Genomic DNA, 19,217 nt, shown 5'->3' with positions numbered 1-19,217 from the left:
TTCTGTAGCAGTAGCCACTATAGTGGCTTCTGCTGTAGCGAACTAACCACACTCAACCAGCCAAATAGCCACATAGTTCAAGCCAACTAGCCACACCACATTTGGCTAGTGGTTAGCATGTTGGACACTGCAGCCTTAATCCATGGAAGAGACTGTTTTTCTCTAGTTCTCAATGTGTATTGTTTTTAAGGATGAGGCAGAGTAACAGCACGTTAGATGTTTAATTCCTTGTGTCAAAGAATTAATTGGATGGATGGAAAAAACCCTTTGTGGATAACTTTGGGAGTGAGAGACCACAAACAGTCACATTTGTATTTGAATAACTTAGTATAATAGAGCGTACAATGGTGCTGCTAGCAGTAGCTTATTTTTTAATTCCTTCCTTTTTTTTTTAGGTGTGGCTGGACCTTTTGAAACCTATTATGAAACAGATTAGAAGTAAGTGCTTACTTTGTGTCATTTACTTTATCAATCCAAAATAGTTAAATTGTTGAAGAGGACTTTCTCAACTTTAACTTCAGATATGTACCTATAACACATGTTGTGTGCTATATACGTTGTATTCATAGTGACATTTTAAAATCAAAGAATCTGCTAGTTAAAATTCATCTTTGGTAGCCTGCCAATACTATGGTTAATAATAATGTTTATACATGCACTCAACACACCTTTGATCAGTGCTAGTTTTTTACAGTACTGAGGAAACAGTGCAGCTAAGATGCTACCAGTTTTCATTCATGTATAACCTGCTTAAAATTTGGATCATATCCTTTTGCTATTGATCATGCTGAGTCAATTTCTATCAAACACAATGATAATCATGTTTCTGTATGTAAAGTGTTTTACTTCTATCATTCAGATTTTAAACTAAACTTTATATAGAAACACACATTCCATAGCCCATTGAAGGGATCAGATAGTGGCAGATTTTAGAAAGTTGTGGCAAGTACTAGGGGTAGCAGCTTTATTGATAATGGCAGCAAGGTAAGGTAGATATAGGAATATATGATGAAAGGAAAATGTTTAACAGCAAAGGTTGTTTGCTTAATGACCCTGTATTGCCTGCAATATTGGGGGCTGGAGGGAGAAAGAGAAGAGGTATAGAATATATCAGTGGGAATGTGTTAAGGCTTCCTTTTGTGATCTGTTAAACACAAGTTATTAACCAATCTGAGGAACTTCAAAAATACTAGCAGAAAACAAAGGCTAATATTATTTTTGACTTAATACTCTGTTTCCATATGAGAACGTGCAGATTGTTCCAAATGTTTCATGAATTTTCCTTGGTCTTTCCTCCCAGGACCGAAGCATGTTGTCGTAAAATTTGTGGTGAAATTCTTTCCACCAGACCATGCTCAGTTGCAAGAAGAACTGACAAGGTCAGTGATTCTGTGATTCCTTTTTTTTTTTTTTTTTTTTTTTAATTCCTTAATGGATAAAAGCAGGGAGCAAAATGGGAAGCACCAGGAGACGAGGGCTGGGGGGTTATCTGAATATTCCTTCTGTTACCTCCCCTCTTTTCTGCCCTCTCTATGGGATGTAATTCCCTGGAACATGCTGTGCAAAGGAGCACCAGGGAAATGTGATGCAAGAACACACCATTTCTTACCAAGCCTCAGAGGAAAGACAGTGCAGCAAGGGGTTTCCAGGAGCAGCAATGGGATAAAGGAAATAGCCAAACTCCCTTACTTTCAGTCCCCAGTGGACCTGAACAGTGGAGCAACCTAGCTCCCTTGAGAACTCCTCTCTGCTTGGGACCATAACCTGAACATCCAGAAGATGGCTCTAGCTGAGGCTGCCAGGTGCTACAGCTGGATCATGCATTCACATAGTCCTTATGAACTCAGAAGTCACAAAAGTGGGTTTGTGGGGTGTGTGTGTGTAAGAATTTGTCTAGACTGCAGGGTTTCTTCAGAAAAACAGCCATTTTTCCGAAAAAACTTCACTTACACCGCTATTGTGTTCTTTTGAAACAAAATCGAAAGAACGCAGGGGATTTTCTGACATTGGTAAACCTCATTCTACAAGAAAGAAGCCTTTTCTGAAAGAGCTTTTTTGGAAAAAAGTGTGTGTGGACACGGAAAAGAGAGTTTTTTTTTCAAAAGAAGAGGCAGCCAGGAAAAAGCACAGGTGCCCTGGTGGACACTCAGTCCAAACTAATCACAGCTCCTAATCATAGTTCCTATCTCCTGCCAGCTCTAAAAGCTGCAGGCACCCTGGACTCGCCTTGTGGCAGGAAGCCAGCCTTGCAGCAGCGCTCTGACTGCTGAAGGCCTGCTGACCCGTGGCACAGCCACAAGCCCCCGTGACAGCCCTGGCCCACACAGGAAGCAGCACTAGGGCTCCAAGGACCCACCCAAGGGCACCAAATGCTGGGCACCCTCCTGGTCCAGGGCGGAGATCCTGTGCCTCCTTGAGTTGTGGGGCAAGGAGGAAACAATGCAGGAGCTCTGCTCCCGGAGGCGTAATGCGGACATTTATGGGCGCATGGCTGAAGCTCTGGCCCAGAGGGACACCACCCTCACACCTTGGACCAAGTACTGAGCAAGGTGAAGGTGCTCCAGCAAGGGTACGCCCAAGCCAGGGAACGCAGCTCTCGCTTTGGGGCAGAACCCCACTCCTGCCCCTACTACAAGGAGCTGCATCTGATCCCAGGGGAAAGGGAAGCCCTTTCTCCACCCATACGTGGACTCGGGCCTGGAGACACCCATGCTCGCCCGCCCAGAGCTCCTTGAAGAGGAAGAGGATGACGAACAGCAGCAGCAGGAGGAGGACACTGGCAGCATCATCACCCTCAGCCTGGAGCCGGTTCCCAAGGGCCTGGAGATCTCCCAGGCATCATCTGACGCCGGGAGGGATCATCAGGTGAGTGTTCTCATTTTGTTACACATACAGGGCGGGAGAAGGTGGGCTCAGAGAGGATGGGGTGCGATCATCGCTTGGCACGTTCGGCCTGGACAGCATGCTACTGTCAGTGCATGTGCAAGCACGTGCAGCGGCAGTGTGTACAACGTAGTCTCAGGAGCCAGCCCCAGAGCACACACTGGCAGCTGCTCACAGGCTGGAGGGAAGCCCCGCACGCGTCTGACCCCTAGAAGGGACGTTCTCCCCCTGCCAGCCACCGCTGGAAGCAGGCTGGGTGCAAGGGTACACGCACAACCCTACACAGACGAGGAGTGCCGCACAGAGCACATGGCCATGCCTGCACGCGCGAGTCACCACCTGCTCCCATGGACAGTGCTGCCAGGTGCAGGTGTGTGTGTGGGCCCCAGGGAGGGTCAGGCCGCTCCAGGCCCCTCTCCCGCCTATGGAATCCCCCGTGGCCGGACACTTCCCTGGCCTGCTTATCCATGGGGTGGGAGCGGGCCGTATGGTCTCCTGTGCAGCTCGGGGCCCCTGTGGGGCAGGGCCTGCTGTGCAGGCCACACATGGCCTTGCTTTTGGGACATCACCATCCCCTGCTCTGAGGACAGTTACTCGCTGCTCACAGAGGAGGGCACAGTCTCAAGGACAATGTCTGCATGGATGACTGACTGCCTCCCCTCTTTTCCTCCACAGCCGGACCAGCCGTTGCTAAGGGGCCATCCACGCCATCAGAGGCAGCCGCCCAACCCCAAGGGAGCCACAAGTACAGGAGGGTCCATGAAGATCTCATGAGGGAGCACGTGGCCATCCTGTGTGACATGCAACAAACCCTGGCCCAGAAGGTTTGGGATGATGTTGATTGGCGCAGCCGGATGTGGGACCAGCTTGTGCAACAGGGTGAAAACTTGTGCACCACCATCTGGGAAGTGATGGCACACCCGGCTCCTGTCCCCACTCTAGCCCTCCCACTCCAGATCCTGTCCCCATTCCAGCTCCCCCAGACTGTGCCCCCTCCCCTAGTCCCTCCCAGCCATCACTGTCCCCTCTCCAGCCCCCCATCCTGCCTGCACCCCTGTGGTCCCAGGCCCCGGCCACCCCTGAGTTTACCAAGGTTCCCCAACCCAAGGCACCACTTGCAGCTGCACCACATGCCACTTGCTGCCCTGATCCCCCGCACTCTCCCATCCAGGTTCTCAGCCCCCCTTTTCTCCAGTTACATTTTGTTTAAAAAAAAATACAAAGTTTTTGTTGTTTAACTTACAACTGCTGTTTTTATTGATTGTAAAGGGAAGGGGGGCAGGGAGGCGTTGTGGTGGGCAAGGCACAGGCTCCCATTGGGGAGGCCCTGGGGAGAGTTACTGGGGTCCTTCAGAAAAACTCTCCCTCAGGGCCTCCCGAATGCACACCTCCAAATGATGGGCCTGGTGGATGGTAGTTGTCTGTGGCTGTTCAAAGGCCCTTCACTCCCAGCTGGCCTCTGTCCCCCACCTCAGGAGGAAGACCTCCCCTTGGCCCTCCACTATGTTGTGGAGAACACAACACGCCGTGACCACCTGAGGGATGTTGCGCTCCCCCACGTCGAGGCGAGTCAGGAGGCACCTGAACTGCACCTTGAGGCGCCTGAAGGTGCATTTGACCTGCATGTGCGCCCGGTTGAGGTGCACGTTGAATTGTTCCCCGATGGGGTCCAGGTGGACAGCGTAGGGCTTCATGAGCCACGGTATTAGTGGGTAGGCCATGTCCTTGACGATGCACAGTGTCATTTGTACATCCCCCTCGTGAAAGTCCCTCTGGGAGAAGAATATGCCAGTCTCCAGCTTGTGGTAGAGGCTAGAGTTCCTGAATATGCGGACATTGTGTCCCCGGCCCATCCACCCAACAAAAATATCCAGAAACTGTCCACAGTGGTCGACCAGGGCCTGCAGCACTGTAGAGAAATAGCCCTTCCTGTTAATGTACTGGGTGGCATGATGCTGTGGTGCGCAGATAGGAATGTGGGTCCCATCGATCACTGCTCCACAGTTAGGGAAGCCCAGGAAATGCAAATCCGGCCACAATTGGGTCCAGGACTCTGAGGCGGATCACCCTGTGCTTCAGGACAGAGTTGATGGCCCTCATGGAGTTGATGCCTGAGCCCTTGAGAGGTACCCATCCCCTTCCCCTCAAACACTCCAGGACTCACCCCAGGAGCACAACCCCCCTGGGAATGGGGCTTCCCCCCATTCCACCCCTCACACCCCTTTCCCTAGGGTCCCCCTTTTCCAGGACTCCTCCTGCCCCCCGCAGGGATTGCAGCCCAAGAATGCCTTACCTCCATGAGGAGGACCCCGATGGTGGACTTCCCCGTGCCAAACTGGTGGCCCACCGACTGGTAGCTTTTGGGGGTGGTGAGCTTCCAGACGGCAATAGTGACCCTCTTCTCCAGGGGCATGGTGAGCTGCAGCTGGGTGTTGCGTCTCCGGAGGGCAGGGGTGAGCCAGGCACACAGCTCAAAGAAAGTGGCCTCCCACATGTGGAAGTTGTTGAGCCACTGCTGGTCATCCCACCCCTTTATCACCAGCTGGTCCCACCAGTCAGAACTGGTGTACAGCCTCCAGAATCGTCTCTTGATCGTGGGGTGCAGGTGCAAGGGCATTGCTCCCGCATCCAGACAGAGGGACTCAGGGTATGTCTACACTACAAAGTTAATTTGAACTAACAGCCATTAGTTTGAATTCACTTTAATAGGCACTACACAGGCAAACCGCTAGTTCAAACTTAATTCGAACTAGCGGAGCGCTTAATTCGAACTAGGTAAACCTCATTCTATGAGGACTAACGCCTAGTTCAAATTAAGTAGTTAGAATTAAGGGCTGTGTAGCCACTTAATTCGAACTAGTTGGAGGCTAGCCCTTCCCAGCTTGCCCTGGTGACCACTCTGGGCACAACCAGGGATACTCTTCTGCCCCCCTCCTGGCCCCGGAGCCCTTAAAGGGGCACGGTCTGGGCTACGTGCAAGCCTGCCAGCACCCAGCCAGCAGACCCTGCACCTGGCACGGCACGAGCCAGCCACCCGCTGCCACCCAGCCCTCTGCCTCTTCCCGGGACCAGGCTGGTGGCTCCCAGGAGCTTGCCCGGGGCTGCAAGAGGTGGGCGCCCGCCTGGTCTAGTGCGGAGATCATGGACCTCATCCAGGTTTTGGGGGAGGCCTCCAATATCCACGACCTCCGCACTAGGCACAGGAAAGTGGCCGTCTAGGGCAGGATAGCTGCCAGCCTGGCCACCAAAGGCCACATGCGAACCCAGGATCAGGTTTGCATGAAAATCAAGGTGGTCCAGTGAGACCCCCGATCCTGAGCCCTTAACTTAGAACATAAGAACGGCTGTACTGGGTCAGACCAAATGTCCATCTAGCCCAGTAGCCTGTCTGCCGACAGCGGCCAACACTAGGTACCCCAGAGGGGATGGACCGAAGACAATGACCAGGCCATTTGTCTCGTGCCATCCATCTCCAGCCTTCCACAAACAGAGGCCAGGGACACCATTTCTACCCCCTGGCTAATACCACTCCATGGGCCCAACCTCCATGACTTTATCTAACTTCTCTTTAAACTCTGTTATAGTTCTAGCCTTCACAGCCTCCTGTGGCAATGAGTTCCACAGGTTGACTATTTGCTTTGTTGAAGAAGAAATTTCTTTTATTAGTTTGAAGCCTGCTACCCATTAATTTCATTTGGTGTCCTCTAGTCCTTCTATTATGGGAACTAATGAAGAACTTTTCTTTATGCACCCTCTCCACACCACTCATGATTTAATAGACCTCTATCATATCCCCCCTCAGTCTCCTCTTTTCTAAGATGAAAAGTCCCAGTCTCTTTAGCCTCGCTTCATATGGGACCTGTTCCAAACCCCTAATCATTTTAGTTGCCCTTTTCAGAATCCTTTCCAAGGCCAAAATATCTTTTCTGGGGTGAAGCGATCACATCTGTACACAGTACTGAAGATATGGCATACCATAGTTTGATACTTCCCCTCCTCCGTCTTCCCCTGGCTTCCCCCTTCCTGCTCCCTCCTCCCAGGTTTCCCCCTCCCCTCTCACACCCTCTCTCTTCCCCTCTCCCACTTCCTTTTCCCAGTCTCCCCAGAGGTTAATCCTCCCCCCCCCCCCCAGTTTTGTTAAATAAAGAGAGTTTCTATTTTTGAACACACGTGTCCTTTATTTTTTACATCAGGATGGGGGGCTATGGAGGGGTAAGTGGAAGGAGGTGAGGGAGGAATGGGGTACGAGCCGCCAATGGGGAGGCTCTGCGGGCTCCTCGGGGTGGGAGCTCTCCTGCGGCCCCCTAACTGATCCCCCTGGATGGCAGCCTGCGGCAAGTGCAGCCGGGCTGATGGCCGAGTGCTGTGATGTGCTGAGTGTGGGCACTCAGGGCACTCCAAGTCAGGACTGCTTTGCTGTCCCTCATCGAGGTAGACAAGCAAGCGGCGAACCCTGAGAACTGTCTGTCCGGGGTGGGGGTCGGTCCCTTTAAGCACAGCCCTCGGCTAGCCTGAGACAGCAGCGCCACACTCTAAGTCCTAACCTTTTAGAATGTTTTTGTTCCACAAAACATTGATATTTCAGCTCTCTCTTCTGATTCAGAACAGAAACTAATGTTGAAATTTCCCATGGAATAAACATCCTGGTTTCCTCCTATGTGTGTAATCTCCTTTATAAAGTCCATCCCCTCCCTAATGCTCCTCTGCATTTATTCCTGACTTGTTTTATGTTGGTAAGGGAGCTGCAGATCAGAAAAAATTATGAATCCCTTTTCCTGGCCTTGAAATTGAAAAAAAAAACAAGTTGTTTATTTGAAGAGCAGGCTAAAAATATCAGAGGACAGGACTAAATGAAAACCCTTAATATTGTGTGACTAGTAGTGAATTTCCCATTTCTGAATATATCAAACTGAATATTCAGTAGCTTGGCATGTGTACTGTACTGTAAATAGATTTTAGTTTATCTTTTTTTGCATTTAGAGAGACGGCTCTAAATCCTGATTACTTTTTTTTTCAATTGCTTTTAAATTTGTAAGATAAGAGTCCAGTGTGTGAAACTGTCATTGCTCAGAGAGGCTCAGAACACATCATGCTGAGGGGTGGAGGAGTGGGAAACCAAACACTAATATGTGAAAAGACTTGGATATGAGACTAATCCTTTAATTTTTAATGGGTTAATCTTAATCTTAATCATGACTAGCAAAGAAGAGACCCAATATTGGTTTTAAAAGAAAATTAATGTAGAGCTAGAAAACATCATTTTATTTATTCTGCCTGCCACATTTGCACAGTCTTAAAATCATGATGACACAACTCTAGTTAGGATTAGTTACCATTTGATGTAGAGTACATTGTTAGGTTAAAATAGTTAATTTGGCATTCTCTTTAGCTGTGTTTCTGTCTCCTCCTCTTCTTCCCCAGTAGACTAATTGCTTCAACAGGTTATCTTCTTGATGGATCCATTAAAATCAGGCTAAATAGACACTATTGTAGGCCTAGATTTTATGGATAATAGTTTGTATTAGGGATTACAGCTACTCCCTGAGTTACGAACAAGTTACGGACCAACACTTGGTCTGTAACTCAAAGTGTTTGTAACTTGATCCTATAGACATAGAGTTACATGGCGACCGCTCTGTTCGTAAGTGTGGATCACCATTCGTAACTCGGATCCACATTTACGACCGCTTTGGTCATAAGTGTGGATGGTCGTAAGTGGAGGTGGTCGTAACTCGGGGAGCAGCTGTAATCTGTTTTCTAGCTTTCCTCTGTGCTGTGAATATAATTTGTTTATAGTCGTCAGTAATCAAACCAAACCAGCATGATCATTGTGCCAGCTTCCCTCAGTACTGATTTGTCTGTTTTTTCTATATCTTCAACTGAGGCTATTACTTTGCTTTCTTCTGACTAATACAGTATTATCAGATGAGAATATCCTGCTGCCTAATATCAAGTAAAACTGCTTTGAAATATCTATATATTAAAATCTGATAATGGCTACTTGTTGGCATAATATGCTGAGGCCAGTTATCTGGTAATTCAGTGTTTCTTTTGTGTGGTACTTCTATTCTAGTAGGAACTGGCATCACTATGCTATCAAAAGACTCACATATTATAAGCAAGTTTTTTAAAAAAAAACAAATATACAAAATAATCTACCTTTCCTAAGGAAGTGTCCCATAATGCTCTTTGGTCCAGATGTGTAGTCCACATGTTTGCACATGGGGAGAGAAGAGACACTTAAGTAAGAATGTAAACATCTCTAGTTTTATTACTGTTGTGACCCAAAACTGGTTTGTGTTCTGCATAGCTGTAATGTATCACAAGTCCACTGTAATCACTTCCAGCCTTCCTCCCTGTCTATTTTGGTTAATCCTTGTTTGTTTTGTAATGTTCTCTGATCATCAGCTTGTTATATAGAGAGTCCTTTAAAGAGCACTCTATTCTCCTGAGAATGTACAAAGCTATCCCCAGAAAGCACAAAATAGCGCCTTTTTATTACCAGCTTTGTCTGAGCTAGCTCACAGTGTTTCGCCATTGTTGAAAAGAAAGCTTCCATCAAGTTGCGCACTTCCTCAAGGTACAATTGCTTTTTCACAGAAGCTTGAATGGCAATGTTCACTCTTTTTTTGGTAAATCTTACCCTTCACTTTCTTTGATTTTATTTTTAAGATGGCCTGGAAACTAAACACTTAGTTTGACCTGAAATGACACATTTTTGTCTACTTTTTTTGTTTTGCGAAATTGCACATTAGTTTCAATTTGAGTCAAACCAGGGTTTTTTCAGTTTTGAGTTTTTTTTTCCAGTTTTTGGAAATTGCCGACAAACCAAAAATTGATTATTTGTCCCCAAATTGCTTTAAGCATGGAAAATGTATTTTCCTTACAATTTTCAAATATAAATAAAGCAAAAACAAAGAAATAGAATTTGCTTAAAGTTTAAAAAATGACTTTCAGGTGGACAAGACGTGTATAAAATGTAGTCATGTAAGAAGGAGTGGTCATTGCAGTGTAATGTGTTGTTATAGCACCTTAAAAACATGAGTTAAAGCTGTCGCAGCGTGACATTTGTGTTTGCTAGATGTACTGAAGCAGATGTCATTGTAAATTCACTCTTGACTAGGTGCACCTGGCATTGGCCACAGTTGGAAGACAGAATACTGGGCTAGATGGACATTTGATCTCTCCCAGTATGTATGGCCATTCGTATATTCTGATGAAATAAAATTGTTCTGGGTCTCCCAGTGTATCTTGTTTTATCTGCAGCTATCTTGTATATTGAAAGCTGCTTGGGGAAGACATTGATTTTATCAGTCTTGAACACTATTGAGTGTATTGCTGGTGCTTCACAGGTAGTGGTGGTGATATGAAAACTTCAGAGAATTTTTTTTTAAACTTGTGGAGGCAAGAAATAGAGATTTTAAATGAAATGTTCTTGATCACATTTGCCATTTCAGGCTAGTAATCCGTGTTTCAGGTGAGGAACATAGACTAAAATGTTCCTTAATTTTTTGTTTAAAGAAAAGTACAAACAACTGTATTATAAAAAATTTAAATGTGACAGTTTTCCAAACATTTTGTGGTGATTTTTCTGCAGGAGTCTCTTTGTGTAATTATGTATATCTGCTTGTTTCTTTTAAAATGTGTCCACAATGATTTGGTGTAAACCCACTAATGCTAAGAGATGAATAATGAAGGAAAAATTAGGGATGTTAAACAATTAACTGGTAAGCCTGAGGCTTATCGGTATGCTCATTGGTTAACCATCCCTTGCCAGTGAGCTCTGGTGGCAGCCAGCTGTGCCAGGCTGCAGCAACCTGAGCCACAAAGGGTGGGTCAGGTAGTGAGCCTGACATCAGGCCCTAAGTTAAAATGGTTAACCGGTTAAGCACTATCATTTAACTGGTTAACCATTTTAGCATCCTTAGGAAAAATCAGGCAAATATCTGAACCAGCTTATGCAAGCTTTCTGTGTTCAGAGCTCCCACTGAAATCTGTGGGATTTCCACGCCTGGAAGTCTAGGATCACATTCTCTAACTGCATTGAGTTTTTATCTTATGTGGCAGTATTACCAGTTGCTCCCTTGTGCCTCTAGAAGCATGAAATTGTTATATGTGCCTCCTTCAGAGGATACACTTGAGAAGAAGGATTGTCCAGCAGTCAGGGTATTGGCCTGGGATGTAAGAGACTCTGATTCAGTTCCCTGCTCTGCCAAGGGCTGACTTCGTGACCTTGGGCAAATCACTTAGACTTTCTGTGCCTCACTTCCCTATCTATAAATGGGAGGATGATAATACTTCCCTGCTTTGCAGAGGTATTATGAGGTTGACAACAATATTTCAGATCATGCGGTGATCAGATATTCTGAGAATGGATGACCTGGAAGGTACCATAGCTAGATAGAGATGTTTAATCAAGGCATCACTCCTCATTGTCCTTTTGCTGGAAGGAGGACAGGAGACACTGGATGTGGTTTATGTAGACTACAACTTTATTCATAAATGGCAGGGAGTCCCCAGTGGATAAAAGTGCTCAGTGCAGATAAGCCCATAATTATTTACATATACCTGAGGGGAGCTGCTGTCAACATTCCACAGCCAACCTACTGCTGGGACCTCACCACCCCCAAACTTAAATGAGGATTAAGGGGGCAATGTATAAATTTAGCTACAACCCTATTCACCTACCTTCCCTGCCAAACCCTATTTTGCAACAAGTCTGATAAAATAATTTTTATTCCTGGGCAAAATTCCAGGAGCTGCCCCATGTCCTGCTCAGCTTTGATCATTATGTCCACCCTGTAACAGGTTCGATCACGGAGGTCCCCTTAGGGCTGTCACCTGGTATGCTGACCATGCCTCTCATCCCGCCTACCTGCCCTTTGGGGCTCCCCACCACTCTGTCCTCTTGGGCCAGAAGTTCTGGTCTCCCCCAGCCAAGGCACATATTTGGGGTAACAGCTCCTCAGTAGAGCAACACAGACACTGAACCAACTCAGCTCTGGGAGGGCTCAGTTATAGGGCCATGATAGCATGCAGGAGTACTGCTGCCACAAGGAACCAAACCTCCATATAAATCCATTTTGCTCTGTATAATAAAGTTTTACACAGAGGAAGCTCATAAGACTTGCTCTCTGTATCAGTGAAAGAGAGAGTTGCACAATGGTTGCTTCCTCCTCCCCCTAACCCTGCTAACTAACAGTTATTTATACTGGGCTTGATAATAAACAAAAGGGTTTTTCTTAAGTAGAAAAAAGTCAGATTTAACCGATTGCATGTGAAAACAGAGAGATGAAAGTGAGTTAGTAAGCCAAAATAAACAAAACACGCTAGTTAAACCAGATACACTAAGAAATATGTTACATGCAAATTCTTACCCTAACAGTAGTTCTAATAATCTTTTTCACAAGCTAGGCAGCCTCCTAGTTTGGGCTGATCCTTCCCTCCATTCAGTCTTAAATATTTCCAGCAGGTATCTTGTGTGGTAAGACCGGGATCTCCTGGCATCTGGCAATTCCTTCTATTGTTTGGTTTCCCACCTTTATATCTCCTTTGCCCAAGCCATTAATTCTTTGGGTTCAGTTCAAACTTTTCTCCCTTGAGTGGGAAAGAAGATCCAAAATGGTTTCCCACATCAGTTTTTGCAGGACCAACCACAATTTTGGCTTACAGGAAAAACAAAGCCATTCACAGTTGGCTGGTTTGAGTACTGAGCTTTATGTTTCTGGAGTATCACTAATGGCCCTTATTAGCACGTTTAGAATTACAAACAAATTGGCACTTCATATTTCTAACTTCACATACAAGAAGTTAGACATATTCACATAGAATATGCATATTAGCAAATTGTAACTTAAATGATATGTCTTACAGTGCATTTTGCCTAAAGCTTCAAGTTGCGCATATTCATAAGCCAATTTTCATAAAGCCCGGGGGACTGTGTCACATCCCTTTACACATTCCCAGATTATTTTCTCCAAGGTGAACCAGACCCTTTTTATTAGTCTTTTCCCAAAAGACAACTGCAACCAAAGGGTGGGGGGGAAAAGGGGAATCCAGAAATGTTTTATTCTGGACTACCTCTTTTTGTATCCGGACAGAGAAGCATTGCTTGGCTCACCAAGTGCCTTGGTAAAACACCCCAAAACCCGTGGCTCCCGAAGCATTCAATTAAATCAGCTTGAATATCCATTCCTCCCTTCACAAAGACACACCATTAAAAGGAAACTGTTTCAGTATCCCCAAATTTGCCTTCATCTCTCTAGTAACTTCTATAAAATGGTGAGGTTTGGCTTTGCCTGTGGTAACCCTTGCAAACCAGGCACAAAATGTCTGTCCCAGGGCAACCACCTGCCTGGCAAAGTAAAGATCTTAAATCATAGAATCGTAGGGCTGGAAGAGACCTCAGGAGGTCAAGTCCAGCCCCCTGCCCAAAGCAGGGCCAACCCTAACTAAGATGCCTACTAATAGATTGTAACTCATGCAGTGTAACTTATCTGGTGGCTCTGCCTCTGTATATCAAGCCCCAAATAGCTCTTGAAGTTCATCCTGAAGGAGTCATTGTATATCTCAAGACACGCCACGGTCCCGCCGCCCACGTTCTCCGTGGCGAGAAAAGCCACTCCGCGTCTCCCTGGTCTGCTGGGGGGAAGCACCCCCTGCGCCACCAGAGGTGGCAACAGTGGGGGAGGCACCCCGCACTAGCTGCGCCCTGGCAGTGGCATTTCCATTCAGGTGGCGCTGAGGGAGCCCGGTGTGCCTGGTGCATTGTGGGACTGGGCTGGGAGTCCCATTCGCGGAAGGAGGCGGAGGGAGGGCGAGGAGTGAGCCGGTAAGAGGGAGACCTGGGGATGGGGGGGGGGGCAGGCGGGGAGATTTAAAAGGGAATCCGCCTCTGCCGTTAAACACCTGGCCCTGTGCCGGGCTGCGGCCTCCGGGCGCTGCAGCGGCCGGTCAGGGCACACGGGGAAAGCTTGGCCCCAGCCCCAGAGCCCGGCTGCAGGGGAGGGGCGGGGGAAGGGGATACGAAGCGCCGCCGGGGCCGCTTTAAAAAACTCCCCGCACCAAGGCTGGCAGGCGACGGGTTAAATTTTTCACCCGCCGACATTTTTGTTGCCGCTGGGGCCCCGTGCTGTAGAGTCCCCTGGCCGGGGAGCCTGGCGCGCGCCGCCCACGGGGAACATTCCACACCTTCCCCGCTCTCCCCGGGGCTGCGGCGGCGGCAATGGGGGGCAGCTGCGGCGCTTCGCCTCGAAAGGCTGCCCCAGCACCTCTGCTTGCAGCGAAGGGTTAACTCTGCTCCTGCTGACATTTTACCTGTTCCCCCCCTTCCTCTGCGCTTTTCCTGCTAATAATTTAGTGTGTAAGGGAGATCGTCCGTGCCCTCCATCCCCGCTTCTGCACAGCTCCGTGGAGGAGCCTTTGGGGGTGGGGTGGTGTGGGGTGTTGGAAGGGGATTGCTGTGTGCGTGGCTCTTTCCTGTGCACCGCCAGCCGGGCTCCCGCACAGCTGCACAAAGAGCAGCCATAGAGGCCCTTGCTTGCCTTTAAAGGCAGCAGCTTGAAATTTAAGGTGTCCCAGAGCCATGTCTATCCGCAGCCCTCAGCGCTACACTCAATGGAGAAATGCTTGTTGCAGTTTTTCACCCTGTAGATATCCCTCACTTGTGTTGCTATTCCCTGTCCTTGGGTTTATTTTGGGTAGGTACCTGGTCCTGTTCTGAGACGCGCTGCCTGACAGGCGGTTCAGCCGGCGCTGCCCCGAGCACCGCAGGGGAAGCGCCCCCCGCGCCGCGGGAGGCGGCGACAGTGGTGGAGGCACCCCGCCCCGCCAGCTTTGGGTCCATTGGCCCCGTGGATGCCCCTGGGCAGCTCCAACACCCCCCGCTGTCGGCTGGAAGGAGGGTCTTGAGAATAAAGGACTGAGGGAAGTGAGGTGTGGGAGAATAAAACTGAGCTCTGGAGAAATGTTTGGCTAGAGTTTCCCCTGCAATATGTACCAGGTCCGGCTTACATACAAATTCAACGTAACAAACCAACCTACAGTCCGTATTTTGTACGTAACCCAGGGACTGTCTGTACCTTATTCAGCATCTTCCTTGCTAAAATAGGCTCCTATGCGTAGGAATGCTTGTTAAACTCTTGTTGAGTACATAATGGCTAACACCTTTTGTCTATATTACAAAAAACAACAACAAATGGTCTGGTAGCACTTTATAGACTAACAAAACATGTAGATGGTATCATGAGCTTTCGTGGGCACAGCCCACTTCTTCAGAGGACCAGACTTTCAGTTTCAGTGCTCATTACATCGTATAGACATTTTGATAATCTTGGCTATGAAAAGCAGCTGCTATGTAAAACTTTAAAGAACTAATGCATTATTTTTATGCTTTATTCAATCTCTAAAACTCAAGAAATTCAGATCACTTGTATCGATTCCAACAGGCAAAGGTACCTATTGCCAGATTGTGAATCAGTATTTTACTGCTTTTTTCCCTTAGTTCTTTGTATGTGATTTTGTTAAATTTTGTATTTGCAGGTATCTCTTTGCATTGCAAGTGAAGCAAGACCTGGCACAAGGCAGGCTAACATGTAATGACACCAGTGCTGCACTCTTAATCTCACACATAGTACAGTGTAAGTTCTGCTTTTTTTCCTGGGTAATTGGTTGCTGGTCAGGAAAAGCTGTGTCAGGCTGTTGATCAGTAGTTGCCTGTGAGCATAAATTGTATAGAACAGCATAAAAACCTGTACAGAGGCTACATGTTTTGTGTGTGTGTGTGTGTGTGTGTGTGTGTGTGTGTGTGTGTGTGTGTGTGTGTGTGTGTGTGTGTGTGTGTGTGTGTGTGTGTGTGTGTGTGTGTGTGTTATTTCAAATAAAGAACAGATGCTCAGAAATATCCTGGGTATTGAATCTGTTTGTTATTTGCTTGCATTTTCAAAGAGCAGTGCTTGACAGCCTGCTGGACTCTGCAAGGAGCAGTTTCTGCAGAGTGGCAGATGGGTTGAAATTCTTCAGCTGAATTCCTGTTTTGTTTTATTATTTATAGTTAACTTTTTAGCATGTCAGTAGAGTATAAGATTCTTGGAGATGTGTGTACTGTGTAGAGTATAGTAAATAAATCTGTTTAGAATGCCAGACTAAATCATAGCCCTGATAGGAGTGATAGGAGAAGGAAAAATCAATAGCGTTTAACTTGTTTTTATAAAGATGTATGAGAAATAAGAATGTTTGTTCAGATCATATACTCATATCAGCATGTTAAAGCTGTTATATATAAAATCTGTCCTTTAAAAGGGAATTCATGTTTTCTATTTCAAGAATTTATGAAACCCATATCTAGAATGATGTTATGAAAATTGACTTTGAAGCATATATAGACTATGCCAGCAATGTTCAGCCATGCTAAATCAACATATTGAATTAACTCAAACACAGTCAAATACAGAGGACATCTTAGTTAACAAAGATTTTCAAAGTACTTTAGAGGTATAAGTCTGGTTTTAAAAAAAAGGGTATATCTTTCTGTCCTGTGTTGGACATAGTCTGCTTTAATGGGCTGTTCCTTCCCATTATTAATGTTTGATCAAAAAAGAATAAACCAATAGCTCTCCGTTCACTTTGTCCTCCAATGACCTGTGTGGCTGAGCTGTGGTGGGAGACAAAATAAATAAAAGGAGCAACCGCAGTGAAATTCTATATTCCTGTGATCATTTGGAAGCTGAATGTTTTTGTAGCCTAGACACTAAGAGGAAAACAATGCAAACTTTAAAAGAAAAACCTTTCATGTATGGTTCCAAAAGGGACTGAGTCGCAACAGAATTGTAATAGAAGTAGGTGAACAAGTACATAACTTTATTTTCTTAGCAATTGTGTTTAGTTGGGAGGAGGTTAGTCCCTGCATTCTGACTTCAGCCATGAAAAAAGCAGAGTTTATGGCCAGCTCTGACTGAGAGGCTATAAAACATGAAAGGAGAGTTGTTCTTCAAGTAATTTTCCCTCTGGGTGATCCACCTCAGATGTGTTTATGTCCCTATGGCAGGATCCCTGGGGTATTGCTGTGCCTCCTCAACTCTCTAGCCTGAGCTGTATCATATAATGCTTTGCTAGTGACACTTAGCAAATCCCTCTGTGTGTTATCATCACTGAGCACAACAGCATAGGAAGCCCCACGCTTGGGCAGATTGCATACATGCTCCCTGCACTATTTGCAAATCACACAGAGAAAGGCACTAACTAGATCCCTGCAGCTCCCCAGCTTTGCATCTCAGAACCATCTTTTAGTGGTCAGAAACCTGACCCGTGTGAGGTTATTACTCAGTTTCTCCCTCCCTCGCTGTAGAGAGGACATGTACCAGCTTGGGATAGTTTGCCCCTACTCCTTCCTGGCATTATTCTTAATTTTTCATCTTTAAAATCTTTCAGGGTTGGCTTTTTTTTAAATTTTCACCATTTTCGGGTGGTTTTTGTGGAGGAAAAGGTTTCCCTCCTCCCTTCACTTTTGTGGTCCCTCACTCATAGAGCTTCTCTGTTCATTGGAGGCTTCTTTTTCTTTTTTTCTTGATGAGTTTGCCACAAGCTCCGAGCTTTGAACACCATGACACCTGTAGATCATCTATTTTCCTTCAGCGGTGATCATTCCAGCAGTCTCTGCTGTCTGGGGAGAGAGACCTCCCTTCAAGGTTTCAAGATCCACATCAAATTTGGGAGTAGGTCCAAGAAGCTGAGAGAAAACACTTAAGCTGTTCCTAACAGAGCAATCTGAGACTCTCTTCCAACTCGATGCTCTATGCTGGTGCCTTTCTAAAGCCCGTGAGAACAGTATGGCCCACTCACTTTCAAAAGAGCAAACGACAAATAAATATTATGTGCCCTTCAAAGACCCAGGACACCTATTCATCCATTTTGTCCCAAAATCCTTAATGGTGGATGCTGTGAATGAAGAGCATAAATGGCTGGACCTTTTTGGCCTAAATGTTACTCTCTGCCTGCCAGTGATTCAGGGAAGCCAGTGTCCACACTGAGTAATAAAAACAACTACACACATTATAATAAATTCATTCACTTTAACCAATATCTCCTGCAAGACCAAAAAGGGGCAGTTCATCACTGAAAGACAGCTAGCTGTCATGACCGCATGAGCGGAATCTTTGGACGCAGCATCCTGTTCTGTGCCAACAGTCATACTGATGTGCCACATGTCCTGGTTTTACTCCTCTGGTATCCCAATGGAGATCCGGAACTCATGGGGGAATTTTCCTTTGGAGAGCCCCAAACTCTTCAGGAAAACCATGGATGAATCCTTGAACTACTTAAAAGTCTCCAGAATGACTCTGCCATACTTAGAAATCTACATTCCTGCACCCAAAAGAGGGTACATCAGATCACAAATGGCCCAAAGGCCGTGTCCCCTCCCCCCACCTTGTTTCAAATATATAACAAGACTGTGAAACCACATAAGAAAAAGCCAAAGTTTCAAAGAAAAAGACCATCAATCTTCATCTTTGTAGTTATCTAACCACCAGCCTCCACCAAATCACCATTTTGATATGTTGACAAGAACCACAGTCATTCTGCCATCTGGATCTTGTATTGTTCCATTCCTTTACTTCCCACCTTATTGGGACCCATCTTTTGCATTTCATACATTCAGTGTAATAAATCACATTGTATATCAGAGTACGCCATTCACTTAAGCTCTCTCCCTCCTCACCACGCACCTTCCCTGTCCCTCTTTAGGGGCCATTTCAACAAGGTCTCCTATGACAGGAAGGGAAATCCTTTCTTGAACTGGGGGCGGTTGAACCAGTACCTACTCCCTAAACACGGAGAGGATTCTACTCCAGATACATCCTCATTCCCAAGAAGAAAGCAAGATGGAGACTGATCTTGGATCCCAGAATATTGAACACATCTATTCAGACTCAGGCGTTCGAGATGGTAATCTTAGCAGCAATTATACTCTGTGTCAGACGCCAGAGGATGGGTTACAGACCCTCAATCTCCAGGATTCATACTTTCGCACAGCAGTGCTTCCAGCTCACAAACAGTTTCTGCTGTTTATGATTGGTCAGGAGCATTATCAATATCACAGGGTGAAATCAAAATCATTCTGATAATGGCATCCTGGCCAGAACAAGTATGGTTCCCAGATCTGACTCACCTGTCACTTTTGTTTCCAGTAACCGGGAAAGAGAGATTCAATCTTGCTCACTAAAGGATCAGGGAAAACTATTTACCTCAGTCTCCCCACACAATCTCTTAAGGCCTGGCTCCAGGATGGTTCTTGGGCATAGAAACTGAAATGCAGAATTTGAAATGCAGAATGTGTG

General features: G+C 46.4%; 1 protein-coding gene across 8 annotated transcripts in view; it reads left to right on the top strand.

Annotated features, from left to right (window-relative positions):
- The window catches only part of FARP1 (FERM, ARH/RhoGEF and pleckstrin domain protein 1), a 307,710-nt gene that overhangs the window by 204,398 nt on the left and 84,095 nt on the right, over positions 1-19,217 (top strand). For all 8 annotated transcript variants that reach the window (XM_075918778.1, XM_075918777.1, XM_075918776.1 and 5 more), the window contains exons 4-6: positions 396-438; positions 1,301-1,379; positions 15,424-15,521. In XM_075918778.1, coding sequence (XP_075774893.1) covers positions 396-438; positions 1,301-1,379; positions 15,424-15,521 — 220 coding nt within the window. The remainder of the gene's footprint in view (positions 1-395; positions 439-1,300; positions 1,380-15,423; positions 15,522-19,217) is intronic.

Source organism: Pelodiscus sinensis, chromosome 1, assembly GCF_049634645.1.
Source record: "Pelodiscus sinensis isolate JC-2024 chromosome 1, ASM4963464v1, whole genome shotgun sequence".
Classification (NCBI taxonomy): Eukaryota; Metazoa; Chordata; order Testudines; family Trionychidae; genus Pelodiscus; species Pelodiscus sinensis.
This window is presented reverse-complemented; position numbering and strand designations above follow the sequence as displayed.